Source organism: Nothobranchius furzeri, chromosome 5 (genome assembly GCF_043380555.1).
Source record: "Nothobranchius furzeri strain GRZ-AD chromosome 5, NfurGRZ-RIMD1, whole genome shotgun sequence".
NCBI classification, from domain to species: Eukaryota; Metazoa; Chordata; class Actinopteri; order Cyprinodontiformes; family Nothobranchiidae; genus Nothobranchius; species Nothobranchius furzeri.
In genome coordinates, this window is record NC_091745.1 from 48,737,032 (window position 1) to 48,760,036 (window position 23,005).

At 47.0% G+C, this 23,005-nt stretch overlaps 1 protein-coding gene across 1 annotated transcript in view; it reads right to left on the bottom strand.

The window, feature by feature from the left end:
- LOC107378883 (low-density lipoprotein receptor class A domain-containing protein 4) overlaps window positions 1–23,005 on the bottom strand; it is a 222,681-nt gene that overhangs the window by 155,226 nt on the left and 44,450 nt on the right. Inside the window, exon 2 of the mRNA XM_054741343.2 lies at window positions 1,971–2,111. Coding sequence (XP_054597318.1) covers window positions 1,971–2,111 — 141 coding nt within the window. The remainder of the gene's footprint in view (window positions 1–1,970; window positions 2,112–23,005) is intronic.

Here is a 23,005-nt window from a genome sequence, read left to right on the forward strand (position 1 = left end):
GAGATGGAGAAGGTAAGGAGCCCGCCAGACACACACACACACACACAGTTTCTTACAGAGCCAAGGATGAAAGTGCTGCTGTAAAAAGTTTTCCCTCTCCTCCTAAAAGTTGTTGAAAGAGAATGCTGCAGCACATCAAAGTGGTCTGGCAGACAGCCACTGCAGCCCATTGGTGTCCTTCACCCTGTCGTTCCCTCCCTCTCTCTGCCCCTCTCCCTCCCTGTGTTGCCATTGATCGTGATGAGTCGGGGAACCGTCGTATCTCACTCCCTGGACGCTCAGCTGGAGGGTGGATGGAGGTGGCTACAGCTGAGGTGGGGGGTGCTCAGGAAAACTGGGTTCAGGCTAAAAGTGAAACGGGGCAAAAGCTTGCGTTAAACAGAGAGAGTCGGTGAGAACAGGTTCTCCTGTACAAAGGAAGGTGCACCTGACAAGCAGGATTTATGTACACTAACCGTAAACATCCAGTCGTGGGGGTCACGCAGGTCAACGTTTTGTAATTTTCACACTGGTGCATTTCTGGGACCAAAGGGTGGTTTGAGTCACGAAAGTTAGGTTTGGGTCAATTCGTAAAAAATACCTGTTTTTTCCTTAGAAAACTCTAAAAGCAATCAGAGAAAATGCCAAAGTCACTAAATACTAACTTACAGAGAAGACTTGATAGCAAACATGTTATGATTTCAATCAAAAGGGTGGTGAAGGTTAGATTTCCAGGTGATCCTAGAAGGTTTCGAAAAGCTGCAGCTGGACTTCTTTGCTTCCGTACGTGGTTTGCTCCTCCTCAGAGGTTGGTTTTTAATCTAAAGAGAAAATGCTGGGTGCCCAGCTTTAAAGCCACAGTTACATCCATGCAAGTCAAGTTTGCTGATCAAAGCCCTGGTCCTCCATCCCTCCAGAGAGGTGTTAGGGTCTCTTAAGTGGCAGGAGTCTCCAAAGAGTGTCCCAGGAGAATCCACCGAACCCTAACCCACTCAACAACACCCACAAACAGAAAACACCCCAAAGGTAAGCTCAACCAAAAAAAACTACATCCCACAGTCTTGAACCTGATCTCTAGACAGTTTCACGTAAATCCACACCATAAGGAATGCGATCGACACAACTTTAACCCTTTATTGATTTAAAGGGTCTTAATTCATTTATATAACTGTTTTTCTGATGTCTGAATTACACGGCTGTGGAATGAGAGTGAAAACTGACCGTGGTCATTTGAAAACACTCTGTGCTGTGTGACAAGTCAAAGCTACGAGGAAATGTGGAGTTCCTCAAGGTCCAGGGTTTGGTTGCATACTTTTCATTTTATGTATCAGTAGTATTTCTGTAGCCTGCTTTCATTAGCACATGACGCTTGTGTTTTAGTTGTTCTCGTGCTGTTGGGATCGGGTTTTCATCGAAGCATCTTAATCACCTGGATTGGACTGGTGTGATGAGCACTACGCTCGATGGGTATGCATCAGTCGTGTTGTAGCATGACCCAAAGTATTTCAGTATGTGAAGTAAAATGATGGATTTGGATCCATTTCAAAGATAAAAAATTAGATTTAATAAATCAACTGAATAACATTTGAGACTGATTATATTGCTGAGTCTGGTATGTGAGACAATGATCAAAGACGGATGTGCATTTTGTGGCTTTATAATGAAAAACGTATAATGTTTCCCCCCTTTTCATCCATTTGTGTGTGTTTTAACCTTTGTTTTAAATTTTATTTGTCTTTTGGGCTGACTAGTATTGGTATAACATTCAAACGAGTGAAATAAATAAATAACATATGAGGAGACAGCAGCAGGAGGGATGGAGGAAATAGAGAATGAAAGCTTCCACTTTGTCCCAGCTCAGTGGGGACTGACCAGCAGTCCTGTGGGATAAAGCAGCTCTAGGTAAGCTAAAGACAGAGGGAGGTTGTATAGTTTGCTTGTGCTCTGACAGAAAGAGGGTTGGAGGTGTAGCAGCATCCTGCAGCACTCACAGTTGAAGATGCCTGGCGGAGGGTGCTGGGTGACCACAGGGCAATTCTCCTCATCGCTGTTGTCCCCACAGTTATTCAGCTGGTTGCAGATCAGCGAGCCCAGACGTAAGCAGTTTCCATTGGTGCAGTGGAACTTGCACTCTGCACACACCAAGATGGAGGTGAGAAAGGAATGCAGGAAACACTTATTAGCACATTTCTTTGATCCAAAACCTGATATCCAAAGGTCCAAATATGTTTTCTAGGTCAGGGGTCAACAGTAACTGTGATGAACAAAGTCCTTTTGTTAAGTTTAAAAGCAAATGCTTGTGAACAAAAACCACTCCTGCTAACAGTGACGTGTTGTGTCCTTTGGTGTTATAGTTAAACCTAGTCCCCCCCCCCCTAAAAGGTAGTTCCAGTGCAACGGGTCACAGCGCCAATAAAAAAATGATTCTTATCTCGAGAGACGCTATATAAAACATTGTCTTCTTCTAAAATCACTGGGATGAGAAACCAGGTGTGAGCAACATATCTGTATGCCTTGAGAGAGCAACCTGAGGCTTCTGAGGCTCCTCGTCCATCTGCAGCGATATGAAGACATGCAACTATAGACATGAATACGTACACGCTATTGGGCGCTGGAGGGTGTAACAGCGCCATATTGGGCAGGTTTCTTTACTCTCCAAGGTCAAAGCAGGACACTGTCCAATGTTGGGACACTAATGAAAATGTTCAGTAATCACGTGGGATTACAGCTGACTTTTCTAGCCTTCCTGATGGGATTTTACATTTTAATTAATTTTATTATACTTTAATAATCATGCCATACTATATGTCTGACTTTGCAAAAATGAATAATAAGTATGTTTTTTATTTGGGTAAGCACCTTTCTCAGTAGAAATAAATGCACTGGGGGCAAATGGGGACCCATCCAAGATGGTGGCTTGCTACTACACAAGCTCCAGTAGGTAGCTCCAGTCCATGATGCGTCCACGTATGAGATGTCTGTGCATGCAACATCATGATCTGTCAACACAATGGCTTTAAACAGATGACGCACCTGATTTACCTGTGCACCTGTAGCCAGCAGCTACAGCAGCGAAAGGATTTCAACAAGCTAGCTCCCAATAAAAACACTAGGGCAACAGCTGGCTAAAAGTATGTATTAGCCAAGCTCAGAGTCACAGCATCAACTTTCTTCCTGGCATTGTGCAGAGGGAGTGCTGTTTTTAAATGTGCTTTATAAATAAACTTGGTATGGTATGATATGGTAGACGTTTCCTGAACTCTTTCAGATGTGGCTCTCCTGGCCTCGGTGCTGCTTGAGCCATAGTCCAGACTTTCAGAATGGCTGTCCTAGCACACAAGTCTCCAACACTCAGCATGTGACCAGAGCTGAGCAGCCATGTCAGGGCTGCGCTGAATGCTGTCACTGATGCTAGCTTTAGAGAAGAAACTGTTCATCCTTTACTTTTTAGCTACAAAGGAAAATATTCAACCTGCTTCTTTTCTCTGGTCAAACGAGTCCGTCAAATACTAATGAATTCAGCTTTAACAGCTAAAGCACCAGAAAGGGAATAAATAAATAATATGCTGGAAAAGATAAACACACACACACACACTCTCTAAAACATGTTAAAGCAGAGCTTCTTCCTGATTTCTGTTCTTCAGGATGGACAAGGTTACGTGTAAACTCGAGCACAAAGCAGAGTTAATGTGTTGAGTTCACACAGAAACAAGGTCAGACCTAAAAGTGTCCTCCTGTGAAAAACAACAATTCAATAAACATCTCATTCAAACGAGCCTTTGATGTGCTGCAGCCCCAAACCATAAAGTGTTCCCGTCACGGTTATCACCAAAACGCTTCCCTTCTAAATATTAATATGTCTGATTAGCACTATCTGCTGAAGAAGAAACACTAATGTGAGAGAGAAAATATATGTGTGTGTGTGTGTGTGTGTGTGTGTGTGTGTGTGTGTGTGTGTGTGTGTGTGTGTGTGTGTTCAGAGGGGATGAATAATCCCACACAGCTTTCATTATGGTGAAGGAAAACAGCAATAACAAAGTGTTTGATGCGCTGGAAAGCAAGGGCATGCTGGTGTGTGTGTGTGTGTGTGTGTGTGTGTGTGTGTGTGTGTGTGTGTGTGTGTGTGTGTGTGTGTGTGTGTGTGTGTGTGGTTAGGTCCCTTAGAGAGTGTAGCATTAATACTGAGCCGCTCCACAAACTGAGAGGAAATAATTGAAACCTGAAGGATAAAAAGTCTCCTTTAAAGCTGAAAAACCTGACAACGACATAAATATTAATTATCATAAAAACACACAAAGTCGGTAAGACAACTAGAATTTGAGTCACTCTGAAACTGTGCGGCTGCAGCGAACTCAGAAAGAGCCCAGCTACAGATCAACCGGTAAATGTTGGACGTTCGCGGTAACGGAAGTGCTGTTCTGAGGCTCAACGTCCCACTCAAGGTACGTTTCTTATTGGTTGGTGCTAGAGGTGTCCAATATTATCGATCTACCAATAATATCGACCGATATCAGTATTCAAAAGTAAATAAAAAAATACTGGTTTTCAGTCTTTTAATGACTTTTCCATCCCACACACACGAACACGTCAGCTACCTCTCCTCTCTCTCAAAAAGTGAAAACATGAAGCTAGCGAGATCATGTAGTTTATTTGGCAGAACTTGGTAATGAACGTACGCCAACCTCACAGCATGTAGCTACGTGTAGCTAGCAGCTAACATACGAATAAAAAAATAACAAGAATCTCCACCAAGGCTCGCTTTTCGTATCTGAAGATCTTTATAAGCGTTTTATCACCGTAGCTCCACTATGTGCATGTCCCTTTCCACACAAACTTTGTGATTTGTAAAACTCTGACACTGGTTTGAGCCCATTTTGGCGGCAGGGAGCTTGGCAGTGCAGTTGGTGAGAGGGTGAAATGGTGAATTTAACCCACATTTTCATCCGTCACAGAAACTCACCTGTACTTAAGGTGTTAGTATCAGCAGATACTAAACACTAAATAACCCAGATTGGGGTTAATAACTGAGGCAACACATTCTCACACCCTAAGCGTCGGAAACAAACGCTTGGTCAGCCACCCTCCACGTCAGACCCCAGACGCCAATAGTGCTCTTTTTCGTTACTTATGTGCGAAAAGGGTTTTTTCTTTTTTGTAACTGCAGATCCCAATGCAGCGTTACACTGACGTGATTAGATATCCGCTGATGCGGCACAGAACCAGCTCATTTAACCGCACCTAAACCTTAACGTTTCACTATTTATAACCTTCCCCTCACCCTCATCCTAACCTTAACCCTCTTGCTACCTAAAACGTTACTCTCACTGTGATCAAGCGTTTGTTTCCCATGCATTCTGACTCTGACAGTCAGAGTCTGACTGTGAATTTTCGTATTTGCCGCCCAAGGGGAACGTTAGAACATACCATCTGGCGAGGGGGAGGTTACAAATACCCTCTACTTTTAACCTCCACCTTGGTAGCTGAAACCTCCCCCTCGCGTTGGCTCGGTCCAAACTCGACCAATCACGAGGCGGCTCCCGCCGTTCACTTCACAGAGCCGGCTTTTAGAGCGATCGACACATCACTAACGTGTTCGCTAGCAAGATGGTTAAGGTTAGGATAGGGGTGAGGGGAAGGTTAAATAAGAGGATAAGGTTAAGATGAGGTACAATGAGCTTGTTTGGTGCCCTGGCTGCGGACATCCCATCGCTTCAGTTTTACACTGCATTGGGATCTGCAATCAGATAAGGTAAAAAACCCTTTTCGCACATAAGTAACGAAAAAGGGCACTTTTGGCGTCAGGGGTCTGACGTGGAGGGTGGCTGACCAAGCGTTTGTTTTAGACGCGCTGGGAGTGAGAACGTGTTTCCTGAGTAGGAAATAAGATTTTTGCATCTGTAATAAGAAAGGTTTTGACAAATTAAATGACATACACAAAGAGAAGTGAACCAGTAGCTTCTGCTCCAGGGAACCCTAACCCTCCAACACGTCTGTAGAACAATCAGGTAGAAAGGACAACTTCAGGCTAGACTTCATTAGAGAAAATATCTAATTAACTAAAATTGATTACACAGATTCACACAGGAAATAAACCTTCTAAGTTTAATTTAATTGACATTTTCCTATATTTATGGCTGTTTTTAACTTGTTTTCTGTGATTAAAAGCGTTTTGGCGGTTGAGCCGACGGTTTAGTCCAGAGCTTTCTCTTAGTTTATGTCTTTTCATGAATGAATATTTAAAACTCATTTCTTCTTATTACTGACATGAATTCAAAATGAGTGAAATCTGAAACATGGTGTAATGTCAGTCGACCCTAAAGCCATCCAAATGAAGTCAAAACAGCAGTGGCTCGGAAGGTTGCAGGTTCGATCCCAGCTCCGACCAGAGGATGCTGTTGTTGTGTCCTTGGGCAAGACACTTAACCCCCCTCACCTGCAGGTGGTGGTCGGAGGGACGCCTGTGCTCGGCAGCCTCGCCTCTGTCAGCGCGCCCCAGAGCCGCTGTGGCTACATCGTAGCTCATGACCACCAGCGTGTGAATGTGTGTGTGAGTGGATGAATGGCTGTGTTGTGAAGAGCCTTGGGGGGTTGTAGAACCCTAAGAAGGCACTATATGAATATAGACCATTTATCATTCAAAAACATTTTACATGGTGGCTCATCACATGCTGGTGATGAGCCACCATGTAGCCACAGCTGCCCTGGGGCGCACTGACAAAGGCGAGGCTGCCGTACACAGGCGTCACCGGTCCCTCCGACCACCACCAGCAGGAAGGGGGGTTAAGTGTCTTGCCCAAGGACACAACAGCAGCCCTCTCTGGTGGAAGCTGGGATTGAACCTGCAACCTTTTGTAAATGAAGACTAGCATCAGCATTGGAGGAGGAGTTTGCTGGAGGTCAGGCTAATGCTAGCTCACTTCCTCTCTGCTCTGGTGACACAGATGACAGGGTAAGCTAGCAGACAACTCCTCTTCCTCCTGAGCTGCAGTCGTCCTCCCAGAGGTAGGTCAGAGGAACTCAGTACTCCTCGTGTGATCTCATCACCTGTCTTTACTCATGCGGGGCTGACATACATACAATGTGACTTGAAAAGCTGCAGCACCTAAAGGTGCAGTATGATGGGGTTTTGGAGCGCTTTTGCCATATTGGTTAAAATGCTCTTCACATACTGATGGAAACCACTAAATGTAACGTTTTGTCAAAAAAGTAATTATTTTAATCACATCTGAAACGTACAATTCTGGAAATGCTTGATCCTGTTGTTCATCCATAAAACCCCATCTGTGCATACTCAGGAAGCAAAGCCAGAGCCGAGCTAGCTATATCAGATAGCATACTAGATTGATCCATGGTTGTGTTGTAGCCTGAGCCAGAGGCTTCTCCTCATTGGGACAGAGTCTGAAGAACTCCTGGTCGGCACCAGACTATGAGGTCAGGAGTCCACCAGAAGACTCAGCGGCTGATGCTTAGGTGTGCTTCGTTATGAATTATGGCAGAAAGGGTGCCGGCAACGGGCTGCAAAGATAGCATCATGTTATTAAGGTTGTTGACAGCATCTGCTGAGTCTAGCACTCCCCTGTATTCCAGAGGCGTGGCTTAGGAGGGGAGTGGACCTTTAAATTGTGTTTTTCATGCAGCTTGCTGAATGGTTTCTCCAGGAAATACTACCCTACTATAGCACCATAGAAATCTGGATTTTCTTTCCTAAAAACAACTGCCTGGTTTCTCGTCAGCAGGCCCAACTCTCAAAAACCAGACCCTTGTGGTTGTTGTCAACCGCTCACAAGAAAACTTTTAACTCAGATTCAAGCACATGGGCATCAACTGGACCAGCATTTCTCAATCCTGATCCTAGAGGACCAGAGCCCAGCACATTTTAGTGGTTTCCCTGCTCCAACACACCTGGTTCAGAGGTAGATTCACCTGCAGCTCATCAGGCTCTGCAGAAGTTGGTTAATCACCCGCTGATTGAAATCAGGTGTGTTGAAGCAGGTTAAAACTAAAACATGCCGGCCCTGCAGGACCAGGACTGAATCTACTAAATCATCACTCCTAACCGCATCATGCTTTTACGTAAAGCTGCAAAGTACTCGTGTCACAATCAGCTCCAAACCACCACTGTTGTAATTAAACCTCAAACAAACTTCAGCAAACAATAGCAGAGGAGTGGAGGCGTGTTCACCTGCGTGCCATCTCCATGGATACAATTTCAAAGTACATGTTGTTATTCCTCCCATGAAGATTAAAATTGTTTCCTCAGCCTGAATGTGCAGGAACGTAAGAGCTATGCAGCCATCGGCATCAAAATAAAGAACCTGACAAACAGAGTCATTAAAACTCTGAGAAGAAATGTGCAGGACTACAGGAACCATCAACAGTTAGAGGAACAGGAAACCCTGGTTGAGATTCCTCCTACAGTTAGCAGAGTATTAATCACAGTCTGAACACAATTCTACCGCTGGCTTCTTATAAGGTTGTGTTTGTTTTTCATCAACCCAAAAATAAACACTTGGCTTGCCTACAGAACAGAAAGAATCAGCAGCAAACCTGTTGGTATGATCTGGTGGCTTTAACAGATGTTTTACTCGTGTAACAAAGCAGAAGGAGCAACGCTCGCGCCTCACAGCTGAGTTTAAGAGCTAAAGAGCTGCATCAACGTGACTTTGGGAACAGATGAGAATAAAAAACAAATCAATAAATAGAAAAGAGGTACTTCTAGAGGTGCCTCGGCACATTCTGTCTTAAAGCATTCATGCTGTAAAGGAAACGGCACAGTGGAGCCATTGTCTAAGACCTCTACTGGGACCGGTTAATAAAGTTGTTCCTGTCTGAAGGTGAATGGAAGACTCTGATCTACTGTCCCCTACACAATAATGTCTGCATGTGGGTACATATGAGAAACCACGATGGTCTCCTCCCCTGTGTTGGAGAACATGTGGAACTATCTTACACATGAATTATTCTGGGTGTGAGACAAAGCAGATTCACGTCGGACCAACGTGAACAAAATAGAAATAATTTAGGGGTACTTAGTACAAAAGATTTTTAAGATGATAAAAAATATGTTCTGAATGAAGACATCAAAGTCTCTTTCTAGAGTATTTCTCCTATCCGATGGCACCATCTAGTGGCTGACATGCGTATCACACAAAGAGTCTGTCACTCTGTTTTAGATGGCGACTTCACGTTTCTGTTTATAAATGTGCTTCTGTAGCCGACAAACAACTAAAACACATTGTTTTACGAGTATCATTCTCATGTCATGTTGTGTTCTCACACATTTATGTTTTAGAGACTTTCTTGTCGGTGAAAAGTTCATCAACTCTGCATCAGCCGAGGTATTCCTTACATTTGAAGCATGTAAGCGGTAGTCTAACGCTATTGGTAGTTCTGGTTAGCGCTCAGTTTCCTATTGCACGAGGCTCTGCGGGGCAGGGGGCGTGCTTAGCAAAAAAAAATAAAAGGTGTATTGCTCATTTATTATATCACAGTACATGATGAGATAATCACTTTTACGGATTTCTGAAAAACCATACATCATTTCTGAAAGTAGAAAACTCCAGAAAGTTACTTTAACCTGGTTAAGATACTGTTAACTGTCTGCAAGATGCTAAAACAAGGAACTGCTCCCAGATATCTGCTCCCTAAGAACAACAATGGCTAAATAATGTGAGACAGATTAAAATAAGACACATTTTTTAATACATGTAATCTGTTGGGCAGCCAAGAAGAGACACAATAACGTCAACACCATTACCAGAGGTTTACAGCCTAGATGCTTGCAAATGAGATATATGGCCTTACTCCTCTCATGTTGCTGTTGTTGATTTGTTTATTTGTTGCATCACTTCAGTAAAGGCCGTGCTAGGCTACCATATCTTGGTCATCTGTGGCAAATCGTTTACATGTTTTTTTCTGCTGTAAATGTTAAAAAAATGCAATCAACAGGAATGTTAAAGCTGCTGATGCTGACTAATTAAGGTCACCACCGTAACGACTAGTGCCTTATTAACATTTTTTTTGTTTTGACTAATTCCAGTCTGGTTTTTGTAAAAAGCATTCAACAGAAACGGCTTTGCCTAAAGTTTCCAGGTATGGCTGCAGACAACGGGGAACTCACAGCGTAAGTATTGTTAAATCTTTCTGCAGCTTTTGACACTGTTGATCACAGCACCTTAATTAACAGACTTGGTGACTCGGTGGGGATCTCTGGAACTGTTCTAGACTGGTTCAGATCGTCCCTTTCTAACAGAAATTACAGTGTCTGTAGAAACCAAATCATGTCAGATTCTACCCATCTGTTCTGTGGGGTACCCCAAGGCTCTGTTTTAGGTCCACTGTTGTTTCTACTGTAAACACACCCTCTTGGACAGATAATTGATTCTTTTCATAATGTCTCTTATCACCTATATGCAGATGACATTCAGCTGTACTGCTCCTTTAAGGATTCTGAGTTCCATAAACTGTCTGAATTACTAGAGTGTCTATCAACAATCACCAGCTGGCTAGAAGAAAACTTCCTTCAGTTAAACTCTGAAAAGACTGAATGTCTAATCATTGCCCCTGAGAGCATGGTTCCCCTGATTAGTCTAAAACTTGATCATTTATCTTCTGCCGTCAAGACGAACTTGAGGAATTAGGGTATTGTTGACCAATCAATGTCTCTTGAAGGCCACTAAAAAATGATGGCCCAAAACAGTTTTTATCATTTAAGAAATATCTCCAAACTGCAAAGGTTGGTGTCAAAACATGAACTTGAAATTGTTCTCCATGCCTTTATCTCCTCCCATCTAGATTACCGTAACACACTCTTCACACGTTTTAACAAAAAAGCCCTTGACCGACTTCAGTTGGTCCAGAACTCTGCAGCGAGGCTCCTAACTGGAGCAAACAGAAGAGCACACATCACTCCTGTTCTGATGTCTCTGCACTGGTTACCCGTTAACTTTATAGTTCATTTTAGAATCCTGACTAGAACTTTCAGGGCTCTACATGGTCAAGCTCCTCCCTATATTACTGAACTGTTTAAAGCCTTATGCTCCAACCCGAGCCCTCAGGTCCACCCTCCAGAACCTTCCAGAAGTTCTAAAGACCAGATACAAAAGTCGAGGTGATCGCTCTTTTCAGACTGTTGCACTCCGACTTTGTGTAGCATGGAAAGAAAAATGTGCAATTCATTCCACCAAAAATCCCTAATTTTAATTTAATTTACTTATTTAATTATATATTTTTATTTTATTTACCCTAAACAATTGTTTACCATTCAAGATTCTCATTTAAATTTATATTTTTAGACATTTTAGAAAAGTTTGTTTGGGTATTTTATTTTGAATAGCCTTGTTCTGTGACGTCACTTCCTCCCGCTCCTGTCTGTTCGGAGCATCAACATATAAATATTGGACAATGGGTTTCCATAGACTCCAATAACACGTTTTTGAAGAAAAATGGGAGGTGGCCACCACTGCCATTTTGACCATGTCACAGGTTCCGTCAAGCCCAGACAATTCCACAAAAGGGAAGACAGGAGGAGCTGAGGGTGGGGCTGTAAGGCTGGGATCAACTGACGACACCCGGTCGAACTAGCTACAAGCTAACCTGAAGCTAGCCCAAAGCTAACGCGGAGGTGGGAGCTAAGCTATCGGAGGTAGTAACCTAGCTACAACCGGAGTTAACTGTGCACAACTACAGAGCTTCTGAGTCAGAGATACGCCGGGCTGACCGCTGGGTAAAGCTGGGTGGAACACAGAGGTCTCCCGAGAGCTCCACAAGCCAGCAGCTGCACAGCAGACAAGCGCCGCTGTGATCTAAGATGCGCAGAGCTGCTGCTGGGGAGAACCGGGTGGAAAGGTTTCCATCCCAGAGCTCCACAAGTCGGCAGCCCGCGCAGCAGACAGAAGCCACGATCAGACAGAGATGCGCCGAGCTGCGGGGAGGGGAGAACCGGGTGGAAAACATCGGTCTCCCGAGAGCTCCACAAGCCGATAGTCGGAACCCAGCTGCACCAACATGTTATATTTCAACCCATTTTCTAAAGTGCAGCGTTATGTTAAATGCACTGGGTTTTACCCTATTACATTTAAATTTCATGGTTAAACAGTACATGTTAAAATCTAAGCTCAACTCGGCAGTGACCTAAAATACATAAATATATTTTACTTTCCAAAAAAAATGAAGTGGAGAGTCCTTGGACGCTCTATTAGTGCAATTAATGCCACAGCAAGTCATTTTGTCCAACAATTGCACAAATAATATCCAAAAAAGAATACACAAACACTACAACTAATGGTCTAAGTTGAGAGACTGAAAATGACCGAACAGTTTTCAGGCAAGGCCGAGGCTCAGACTGAGGCCTTTCCCCGGAGCTAGCTCTGTGGTCACGTGGGTCTGATGCTCATTAATTATACAGAATTTTAGGCTTTTAATACACTTAAACAGAAGAGTGAGAAAAAATTCACCCCCCTCAGAGTTGTCATGAGTGTAAACTAGATAATTTAAACAAAAAACATGTTTTGGAACCAGGCTGTAAACATGTTTATTTCTGCTGTGAAATTGGTATTTTAACATAGGGGTCAATGAGGATTTGCTCGCTTCTGACACCAGCCCCCAGCGGATGACGGTGGAACTGCAATTTATTTCATTTCCGGGCTTGCTTTAATTTTTCACCCGCATTGTGGGGGCTTGGTTCGGAGCTGTAATGGAGGGAGGTAAGTTTTTCACGGAGCTCCTGCTAATTTACTGTTTAAAAGTTGTGTCATGAACTCCTCCTCTTAACCTCCTCTGCGGGCCTGGCTGGCACTGCACTCCAGTTCCCAGCATCCCTGTCACCGACGCTTCCTGGTGACGTCATCCCGTTGAGCCTATTTAAGGACCTGTCACAGCTGAGCCGGCACTCAGTCATCATCTCACGATAGACGCCAACCTATTCTCAAAACGACTAAGCCTAATCTGCCAACTCTAAAGACCATCTGGGAAGAGAACTTCCCACGCTGTAATCAGTCACGACCAAATACCAGTCTCTCCGCGCCTGGGTCTCCAAGCCACACTCCAGCTCAGCCGATCGTACCTGACAGGATGACTGAGTCCCGAGTAGACCCAGCGGAGATCGCACAGCTGCGAGCAGACATTGCACAGCTGCTCAGCCGTGTAGAACGCCAAGAGGCGGAAAACGCCCAACTTCGAGCAGAGAACAACCAGCTTCGTGCTGTTACTGATCGCCAAGCATCCAAATTAGATTCTGTCACCGAACTGGTCGTCCAACTCTCCTCGGCACTCCAACGTCAGGCATCTGCCACTTCTAACACTGTGGAGCCGTTTCTAAGTCTCCCCGACAAATGGGATGGGATTAAAGGATCCCCGGAGGGCATGCTGGCCGTCCTGTCAATGACTTTCGAGTGTCAGCCGGCACGCTACCCGACATCCTGCTCTCACGTTGCCCTGTTAACCTCCCTGCTGACAGGGCGAGCCGGTGAATGGGCGGCTGCCCTGTACAACCAGAAGTCTCCCGTGTGCAACGATTATGAAACCTTTGTGAAGGAACTGAAGAAGGCATTTGTGCATCCCAGCAGCGAGGTCGCAGACGAGACACGCCTGCTCCAGCTTCGGCAGGGCTCTCAGACCGTGGCCGAGTATACGTCACGCTTCCGAACCACCGTTGCCCGTCTGACCTGGGGTGATGCTGCGGTGAAGGCTGTGTACTTGGAGGGATTGTCACCTCACATCTGGGAGGGCATGATCGGACACGAGGCCCCAACCTCCCTGGACCAGGCTGTGGACCTGACTCTCCAGCTGGATCGCTGCCTTCTCACCAGACCAGGAGCAAGGGCGGTTCCCATACAACCCAGAACGTTCCCCCGCTGTCAGGAGAACCAACCCACGGAGGAACCCATGCAACTGGGTCATTTGCCCCCCGAGGAACGGGCGCGACGTTTTCGGGAGGGACGATGCGCCTATTGTGGGGATCTGGGCCATCCCCGGGCAACATGCCCCATACGCCCGGGAAACGGTTCCTCCGGGTCGGTGTAGGAGCCGTCTCACCCAGAGCCTCTATTCATGCAGCTCCTCATCACACCACCCTCCCGGTCTCCTTCCAGCTGAGCCAAGGACCGGTCCCCCTGGTGGCTCTCCTCGACAGTGGAGCTGCAGAAAGCTTTATCGACCAGGGGTTGGTCAACCGGCTCAAGATTCCACTCACCCTCCTCGATCATCCCGTTCCCGTCACTTCAGTGGACGGTCGCCCTCTCATGCCATATCCTATCAAGCACCGAACCCAGAACCTCCGGATGACCATCGGAGAACACATAGAGACCCTTCATTTCTTGGTCATTCACGCCCCCACGACTCCTCTCATTCTGGGTCATTCCTGGTTCCGCCTCCACGACCCTCACATCTCCTGGTCCACCGGTAAAGTCATGGCGTGGGGTGTTAACTGTCGCCTTCATCATCCGTCTCCAGGATCACAGTCTAGGGAGACACCACCCAAGGATGTGGATTTAACACTCCTTCCAGGATCACAGCCTAGGGAGACACCACCCAAGGATGTGGAATTAACACTCCTTCCACCCCAATACCACGATCTGGCTCGGGTCTTTGCAAAGGAGCCTACCACCAAGCTGCCTCCTCATCGCCCCTACGATCTGGAGATCAGGCTTCAGCCCGGAACCACCCCGCCTCGGGGTCGGCTGTTCTCGCTCTCCCCGGCAGAGACCCAGGCGATGGACACTTATATCAACAAGGCTCTCCGGAAGGGGTTTATCCGACATTCCACGTCTCCTGGGGCGGCAGGATTATTCTTTGTGAAGAAGAAGGAGGGTGACCTCCGGCCCTGTATAGACTATCGTGGGTTGAATAAGATCACCATCAGGGACCGCCATCCTCTCCCTTTAATGAGCACGGCTTTGGACGCCACCGCCCAAGCCACACTGTTTACCAAGCTGGACCTCCGCAGTGCATACAACCTCATCCGCATAAAGGAGGGGGAGGAGTGGAAAACCGCTTTTATTACACCCACCGGACATTATGAGTACCTGGTCATGCCCTTCGGCCTCTGCAACAGCCCTGCCGTCTTTCAGCGTTTCATCACCGATGTCCTCCGTGACATGCTGGGTCGTTGGGTTTTTGTTTATTTAGACGAAATCCTCATCTACTCCCGCACGGCCGAGGAACATGCCCAGCATGTTCGAGCCGTTCTGTCACGCCTCCTGGAGCACGACTTATTCTGTAAACTAGAGAAGTGTGCCTTCCACCAGGAGTCCACCTCGTTTCTGGGATTCATCATCTCCTCCCAGGGCCTGCGGATGGACCCACAGAAGGTTCAGGCGGTCGCGCAGTGGCCACTACCAAAGACCCTGAAGCAGCTGCAGAGTTTCCTGGGGTTCTGCAACTTCTACCGCCGGTTTATCCGCAATTTCAGCGTCCTGGCGTCACCATTAACTTCCCTGACTAAAACAACCAATCAGCCTCGCCCTTTCCGCCTCTCCCCGGAGGCCGTTGCTGCCTTCCATGAGCTGATCCGCCGCTTTGTAAGCGAGCCCATCCTCCTCCACCCGGACCTAACACGGCCTTTCGTTGTGGAGGTGGACGCCTCTGAGACGGGCGCGGGAGCCGTACTGTCACAACGTGGCCAGGACTCCAAACTCCATCCCTGCGCATTCTTTTCCCGGAAGTTCTCTCCTACTCAGCAGAACAATGGGGTCGGGGACCGGGAACTGTTGGCGATAAAGTGGGCCCTGGAGGAGTGGCGACAGTGGCTCCTGGGTACCCCCACTCCTTTTCTAATCTGGACTGATCATCAGAACCTCATCCATAATCAGACCGCTCGCCAACTCAACCCTCGTCAGGCCCGGTGGGCCCTCTTTTTCGAACCTTATAACTTTCACATCGCCTACCGCCCCGGCTCAAAGAACCTCAAGGCGGACGCCCTTTCCCGTCAACACACCCAGGATCCAAGGCCTCCTGAACCGATGTCCATCCTCCCGACCGAACGGTTCTTGGCCGCCCTGCAATGGCTCCTGGAAGCCTCCATCCGGGCGGCTCTCCCGGCTGACCCGGCGCCCCCAGAGACGCCTCCTAACCGCCTTTACGTTCCGGCCGTGTGTCGACAGGAGGCCTTGAGGTGGGGGCATAGTTCACGGCTCGCGGGACACCAAGGCCAGGCTCGTACCCTCCAGTTCCTCCGCCGGGCCCTTTGGTGGCCCTCTATGAGAAAGGACGTGCGTGAATACACCGCTGCATGCGACACTTGCGCCCGGTCTAAGTCCTCCACCCAACCTGGAGCCGGGGAATTGCAACCGCTCCCTGTGCCCAAAAGGCCGTGGTCGCACATAGGTGTGGACTTTGTCACGGGGCTCCCCGCTGCCGACCACCTGGACACCATCCTCACCATCACCGACCACTTTTCGAAAGCTGTGCACTTGGTGGCTCTGGCAGGGCTCCCCACGGCTAAGAAAACAGCGGAGCTCATCCTCGATCATGTGGTGAGGCTCCACGGATTTCCCCAGGACGTGGTGTCTGACAAAGGACCCCAGTTCATCTCACGTTTCTGGAAGGCTTTCTGTCGGTTGGTGGGCGCTTCCGCCAGTCTGTCGTCAGGCTATAATCCCCAGACTAATGGTCAGACAGAGAGAGCAAACCAGCAGCTCGGGCGTTACTTACGCTGCTTCGCCTCGTCTCAACCGTCCACCTGGCCTTGTTACCTCCTGTGGGCGGACCTCTCACACAACCTCCAGACGTCCTCCGCCACAGGTCTATCACCCTTCGAGACCTGCTACTGATACCAGCCCCTGACTTTTCGACCATCAGGTGCCGGAGGTGGAGGTTCCGGCGGCTCAGGATATGGTCCGCCGCTGCCGTCTCGCTTGGATCAGAGTTCGCGCCGCCATCACCCGGGCTAATACGGAGTACTCCCGACAACATCGTCGCCGCCACCGGCCCGGCCCTGTGTTCCAGCCAGGTGACCGGGTTTGGCTTTCTACCGCTAACCTCCGGTTGCTGGCTGGTTCCAGGAAGCTGTCGCCCCGCTTTTTGGGACCCTTCCAAGTCCGAGATGTCCTCGGCCCGGTCGCTTACCGGCTGCGCCTCCCTTCCACTCTTAAGGTGCACCCGGTATTCCACGTCTCACAGCTCAAGCCGGTGGTGTCGTCTCCCCTCCATCCGCCTCCGGCCCGGGTGCCGACGCCCCGAGATGTCGATGGGGACCCCGTTTACACCGTCCGCAAGATTCTGGACGCCCGCCGCCGGGGCCGTAGATGGCAGTATTTGGTGGACTGGCAAGGTTACGGTCCGGAGGAGCGTAGCTGGGAGCCTGCCCGCTCGTTTCTGGATCCTTCCCTGTTGGCTGATTTCTGGTCTCGTCGCCCTGGTCCTTCTGGAACCGTCCCTCGCGGGGGGGGGGGGGGTCCTGTCATGAACTCCTCCTCTTAACCTCCTCTGCGGGCCTGGCTGGCACTGCACTCCAGTTCCCAGCATCCCTGTCACAGACGCTTCCCGGTGACGTCATCCCGCTGAGCCTATTTAAGGACCTGTCACAGCTGAGCCGGCACTCAGTCATCATCTCACGATAGACGCCAACCTATTCTCAAAACGACTAAGCCTAATCTGCCAACTCTAAAGACCATACGGGAAGAGAACTTCCCACACTGTAATCAGTCACGACCAAATACCAGTCTCTCCGCGCCTGGGTCTCCAAGCCACACTCCAGCTCAGCCGATCGTACCTGACAAGTTGCACCAAACGATAGAATGTTGTATAACCTTTTAGCTAACATGTTTGTAAGATGTTTAACTACTGGTGCACAGTTTGATGGCGAATAGGACGGTTTCATCAAGGTTATATCCTCACAGTCGCAGCACAACTCTCACCTCTGAGTCATTTGTCATTTACACAACGCAGAACGTTTCATGACTGGACGAAGCAGTGCGGTTGAGTCCAGTTAAATTTGGAAGGATCTTTCTTTATCCTTACGTAGCATTGACCGCCTGGACACTTAAAAAACAGCTAAAGACCCTTTTATTTAAAGCTGCTTTTACCTAAATCTTTTGTTTTCTTATTTTAACCCAAATTTATAATAATATTTTATTAGTTTTATAATTTTATGACTTAATTTGTTTTATGTTAATCTATTTCTGTTTTGAGATCATTATGATTTCATGAATTTATGATTTATTATGTTTTGATCTATGTGAAGCACTTTATGATTCTATGTCTGTGATGAGTGAAATAAAATTTACTGGCTTATTAAGGTAACCATGGTAACGACCAGTGGCCTGTTGTGATCACCATCAACAGTCTTAAACTGTGATTGCAAAACCATCCGGACACAGCCCCCCCCCCCCCCCCCCCCCACACACACACACACACACACACACACAGGAGCTCCAGAGGGGGTGGGACTTGCACACCTGGTTCTCTAAGGTCCAGTTCTCCTTTTTCTGTACCTTTGATCCATGTTCCGATACCAAAGGTCATGGCACTTTTCCCTGCTTGAGCCACGCATTTTGTATAATTAACATGAAGCCTGATGGTCCAGGGCAGAGTAACAGCAAAGCTGCTTTCACTGCTTATCGAACGACTTCTGATGAAGTTATAATTTTCAGAAAACCCAAGTCAAAGATTAATCTTCTCATCTCAAACACAAAATAACATTAAATAAAATGTATAAACCCAGTTTCATAGGAGACAATTAGGATAATTGGGATGTAATTAAATAGACTTTCTTAGTGAACGTTTTCATAAAAACACTGAAAAATATCACAGCGAGCCTCACAAATGAGTCTTTGTTGATTTGTAATCGGAGCGTGATTCAGACAGAACTGGATGTATTTACACAAGTCCTGCTGAAGTCTTCAGCCTCATCACGTCTTTGTCTTGGTAACAAATCAGCACCCACACCTGCGTGCCAAACTCCGTATTTATGGTGATTATGTGGAGAGTTGTAATCAAGTTTGAGCCAGATTCTGGTCTGAATTAGCTTCTTTTTTTGCCGTTAGAAGCGTGGGTGACAAATCCTGCATGAATGTCACTGGTGGATGGGGAAGAGGAGAGCAGGTGTAAAACTGCAGCTCTACCTGTACGGAGCCCTCGGACCCACCGCCCGAGTCGCTCTGGTTTTCCTGGCTGGCAAGGAGCAACCTCATGACTCTGCACATTTTCTCTTCTTCCAACATAACAAGAACAGCTTGTTCTGCTCCTGTCTAGACGGTAGCGGAGGGAGGAGGGGCACGAACAAGAATCCAATTCACAGAACAGACCAACAACAGTGTTCTTTGGAAAGAGCCCTCTTCCTCTTCTCCACAGCGGCAATTAGTGAAGCCTCAGCGGCTCCTCTCCTTGCTGCCTTTTTCCTATTACTCTGATCATCTGTCTAACCTCTCCTTTCAGTCACATCTCCTCCTCTGCCAATCCTCAGATCTATTACTCTCCTGCACCCCCATTTGTTCTGTTCTATCTTGTGTTCTAAGCCTTTCTTCATCCTCTCGCTGCATTTACCCTCCCGTCTTCAGGCTATCTCCTGTCTCCTTTGCTGCTCGTCTTTCTCTCCCGCTCAGGCAGCATCCCTGATAAGCTGTCACACGAATTAGAAGCAAAAGCACTGAAACGCTGGAAAAAGTGATGCAACTGCTAACCTGCCCACCCCTCCACACACACACTCAGGTTAATTAGTGTGATGTGAAATGCAAGGCAGCAAGGTTTAAGTTCTGCTAAGCTCTACAGCACCTGCTTCACCGCACAGCCTGAGAAAATGAGCAAGAGGCAAACAAAGCGGCCCCGTTACCTTCAAACAAGGAGAAGAACAACTGTTTATGGCAGCTTAAGATAAGACAGATTACTGTTAGAAATATCTTTGTCTAGCACAAACGCACCTCTACAAGCCTGCTGTGCCGTTGTGAATCATTGACACTCAACAGAAAACGTTGGGGTTACCTTTAGAAATGCGTCTTTTCTATTTCACATTTTTCTTTCATTCGTTGAATTTAAGCAATAATTCAAAACTAACTCATTCATCTTCAGAATACCTTTCAAAAGGAGATGGAAGAGATGTGTGACGAAACTGAAGCAATAAGTACTGAGGTTTTTTTATCATCAGACAAAGAGATGTTTGTTTTTTCTTACAATGGTCATCCTTCATGCTTTATCCTTCAGCCAAGTGCCAAAGAAGGTTTTCACCATCCATCCATCCATCCATCCATCCATCCATTCATCCATCCATCCATCCATCCATCCATCCATCCATCCATCCATCCATCCATCCATCCACCCATCCATCCATCCATCCATCCATCCATCCATCTTCTGCCACAGACACAGAACCAGGTCAGGGGGCTCAAGCAGAGATCTCCAGCAGCCTCCTCCTGCTCACCTGCAGGGACTTTTTCCCCAGAAGGTCCTGCATCTACCCTGAGATGTTTTCTTGGTCTGGAGTGCATCATTGGGGAGGAAGGTGGGCCAAAGGCATCCTTACCAGATGCCCAAACCAGCTCAACTAGCCCTTTTTGGTGGGAAGGAGCAGCAGCTCATCACCCTTTCCTGGAAGATGAGGCCAGTCATTCAATGTGATTCATAAATAATGTGATGTCCTCATGAATAAAAAAAATAAAACTATACTTTTGCAAACTGTTTTACTCCATCTCACATAAACGCCTGAGCTCCGCCTTCAGGAGAGGTGGAAGTGTGCGTCATTCCTTAATAAAAGTATACAAGCGTGACAAAATAAGTTTTTGATAAATCCTTTTCATATATTGTTTGTTTTTGATCATTTGGGGACCACGTTAACATACAAATGTACCAGTTTATTCTGTTCTGTCGTAACAGGAGGAGTTCCTGTTGTAGAGAGAATCTGCTCTGATCATCGATATATAAATATGGGTTAGGGTTAGGGCTCTTATCCACCCCGTTATCGCGTCAGAAAAGGATACGGCAGGTTAAAAACAGATAAATGTAGACTTCCTGAGCGTGTCAGCTCTAGAATACGATACAAAGCCTTCAATAGCCCGAAAGACGGCATTAACGCTTTATAAACTCAGAACCACACACACACAAACACACACACACACACACACACACACACACACACACACACACACACACACACACACACACACACATACACACACACACACACACACACACACACACACCAGTAAACAATTGTGTTGTGGCAACATTATATGAATATTCCTCTAAAGGTTTGTTTGGAGGTGAGGTGTTCTTCCAGGTAGAACCTTAAGCTGAATGACCTGTCGAGGGACAGTTCTAGAGGATTTTCAATTGCTCTGCATCCTAATTTGCATATTTCCCTCCTCTTCCCTGCACTCTGTCTCCTCTGCCTCACCTCTCGGTTCGTCTGTTATCCTCTGTGAAGTAGCTCTGTCAGTCAGCCTGTCTGCCTTGACCCGCTACGAGGTGGAGGAAGAGAGAGAGGCAAGAACAGACAGGGCTGGGAAGGAAAATGTCCTACTAGAAGATGAAGCATGATGGCGAAAATGAAGATGACGGTGATAAATGTGTCATTAGGAGTGGCGGAGATGAAAATAAAAGGAAGCAGATCTGTAAACTGATCTGGAGTCAGCATCACACAGCAGCAGACAGGACGCATGATTCAGACGTTCATCTGGCTGAGGCTCAGCAGAAGCCAACGCGTCCCACTGAAACTCTCCAAGGAGAATCTTCTGTTTGATTAAATTATTGCTGAGAGACGCAGCGAGGGTTGCCTCTGTTTTGATGCCATTTCCTGTTACTTTCAGCTCCGGCTCTGTTCTCTAACAAGGACAAATCAAATCCTGCAGTGAAGACGAGAACTGTTCATGCAGGCTCAGACTGAAAATGTGTGCCATCAGCTCCACGCGTGGTTGTGCTGGTGATATAACCAAGTGTTGTAGTCGGTGCTGCCAGTGACAGACTGGGGGCCGGATATTCCTTTTTAGCAGCCTGTAGCCATGAAGGGGTAAAGTAGGCGGTTCCACGTGCAAGAGCATGAGTGCTAGTCTGATGCATTCACAGATTTAAAACCAAAAGAACACGCTGGGTTTCAGCAACTGAAGAGCCAATAAAGGAAAGATGGGCCGATCTACATCCTCCAGTTTAATGTTTGAGTATTTCACTCCCATTATTGATTTTCCATGTGAGGAAAACTGATCATTTAGAGTCGTTTCATCATTCCAATGAAGTGCTGACATCAATGTTGCTATGTGAAGACATAAAGAGACATTTTCAGTGGGTGTGGGACAAGAAGATTTCATATTATCCTCCTCTCACCACAGCTTCTCCATTCTCCTGTATCTTAGAAAACCATAATGTAGTTGATTACACTTCAGTTCTTCGTTGTGAGGTGGAGCTGGGTCCACCAGTCAGGGGGGCAGTTTAGTCCCGGTTTGACGTTTGTTATGAAGACTGGACCAGAACTCGCTGCAGGAAGCGTCTTCATCCGTTCACCAGAAGTATACAGAGGCATTTACACACAATGACACCAAACTTAAATGTTAGGATTTTCTGTGATAGACGAACACAAAGGAGCACAGAGTTATGACGTGGAATCAAATTGAAACATGTTTTTTTTATGTTTTCGAAAAATCTAAAACGTTTGAATTTGTGTTCAGCCCCCCTGCATCAATAGATGATCGAGACACATTTCTGTAAGTGATGCTGTCAGCCATTCCGGGTTGGTCTCTACCAAGCCCCCACAATGCGGCTCAAAAATTTAGGCCAACCCGGAAGTACCAAAAATTACAGTTCCAACATGTTGTAACATGTTGGTGGAGCTGGGTTCCGACTATCGGCTTGTGGAGCTCTCGGGAGAACGATGTTTTCCACCCGTTTCTCCCCTCCCCGCAGCTCGGCGCATCTCTGTCTGATCGCGGCGTCTGTCTGCTGCGCGGGCTGCCGGCTTTCAGCAGCTTTCGGGAGACCTCTGTGTTCCACCCGGTTTTACCCAGCGGTCAGCCCGGCGTATCTCTGACTCGGAAGCTCTGGTGTTGTGCACAGTTAACTCCGGTTGTAGCTAGGTTGATACCTCCGTTAGCTTAGCTCCCACCTC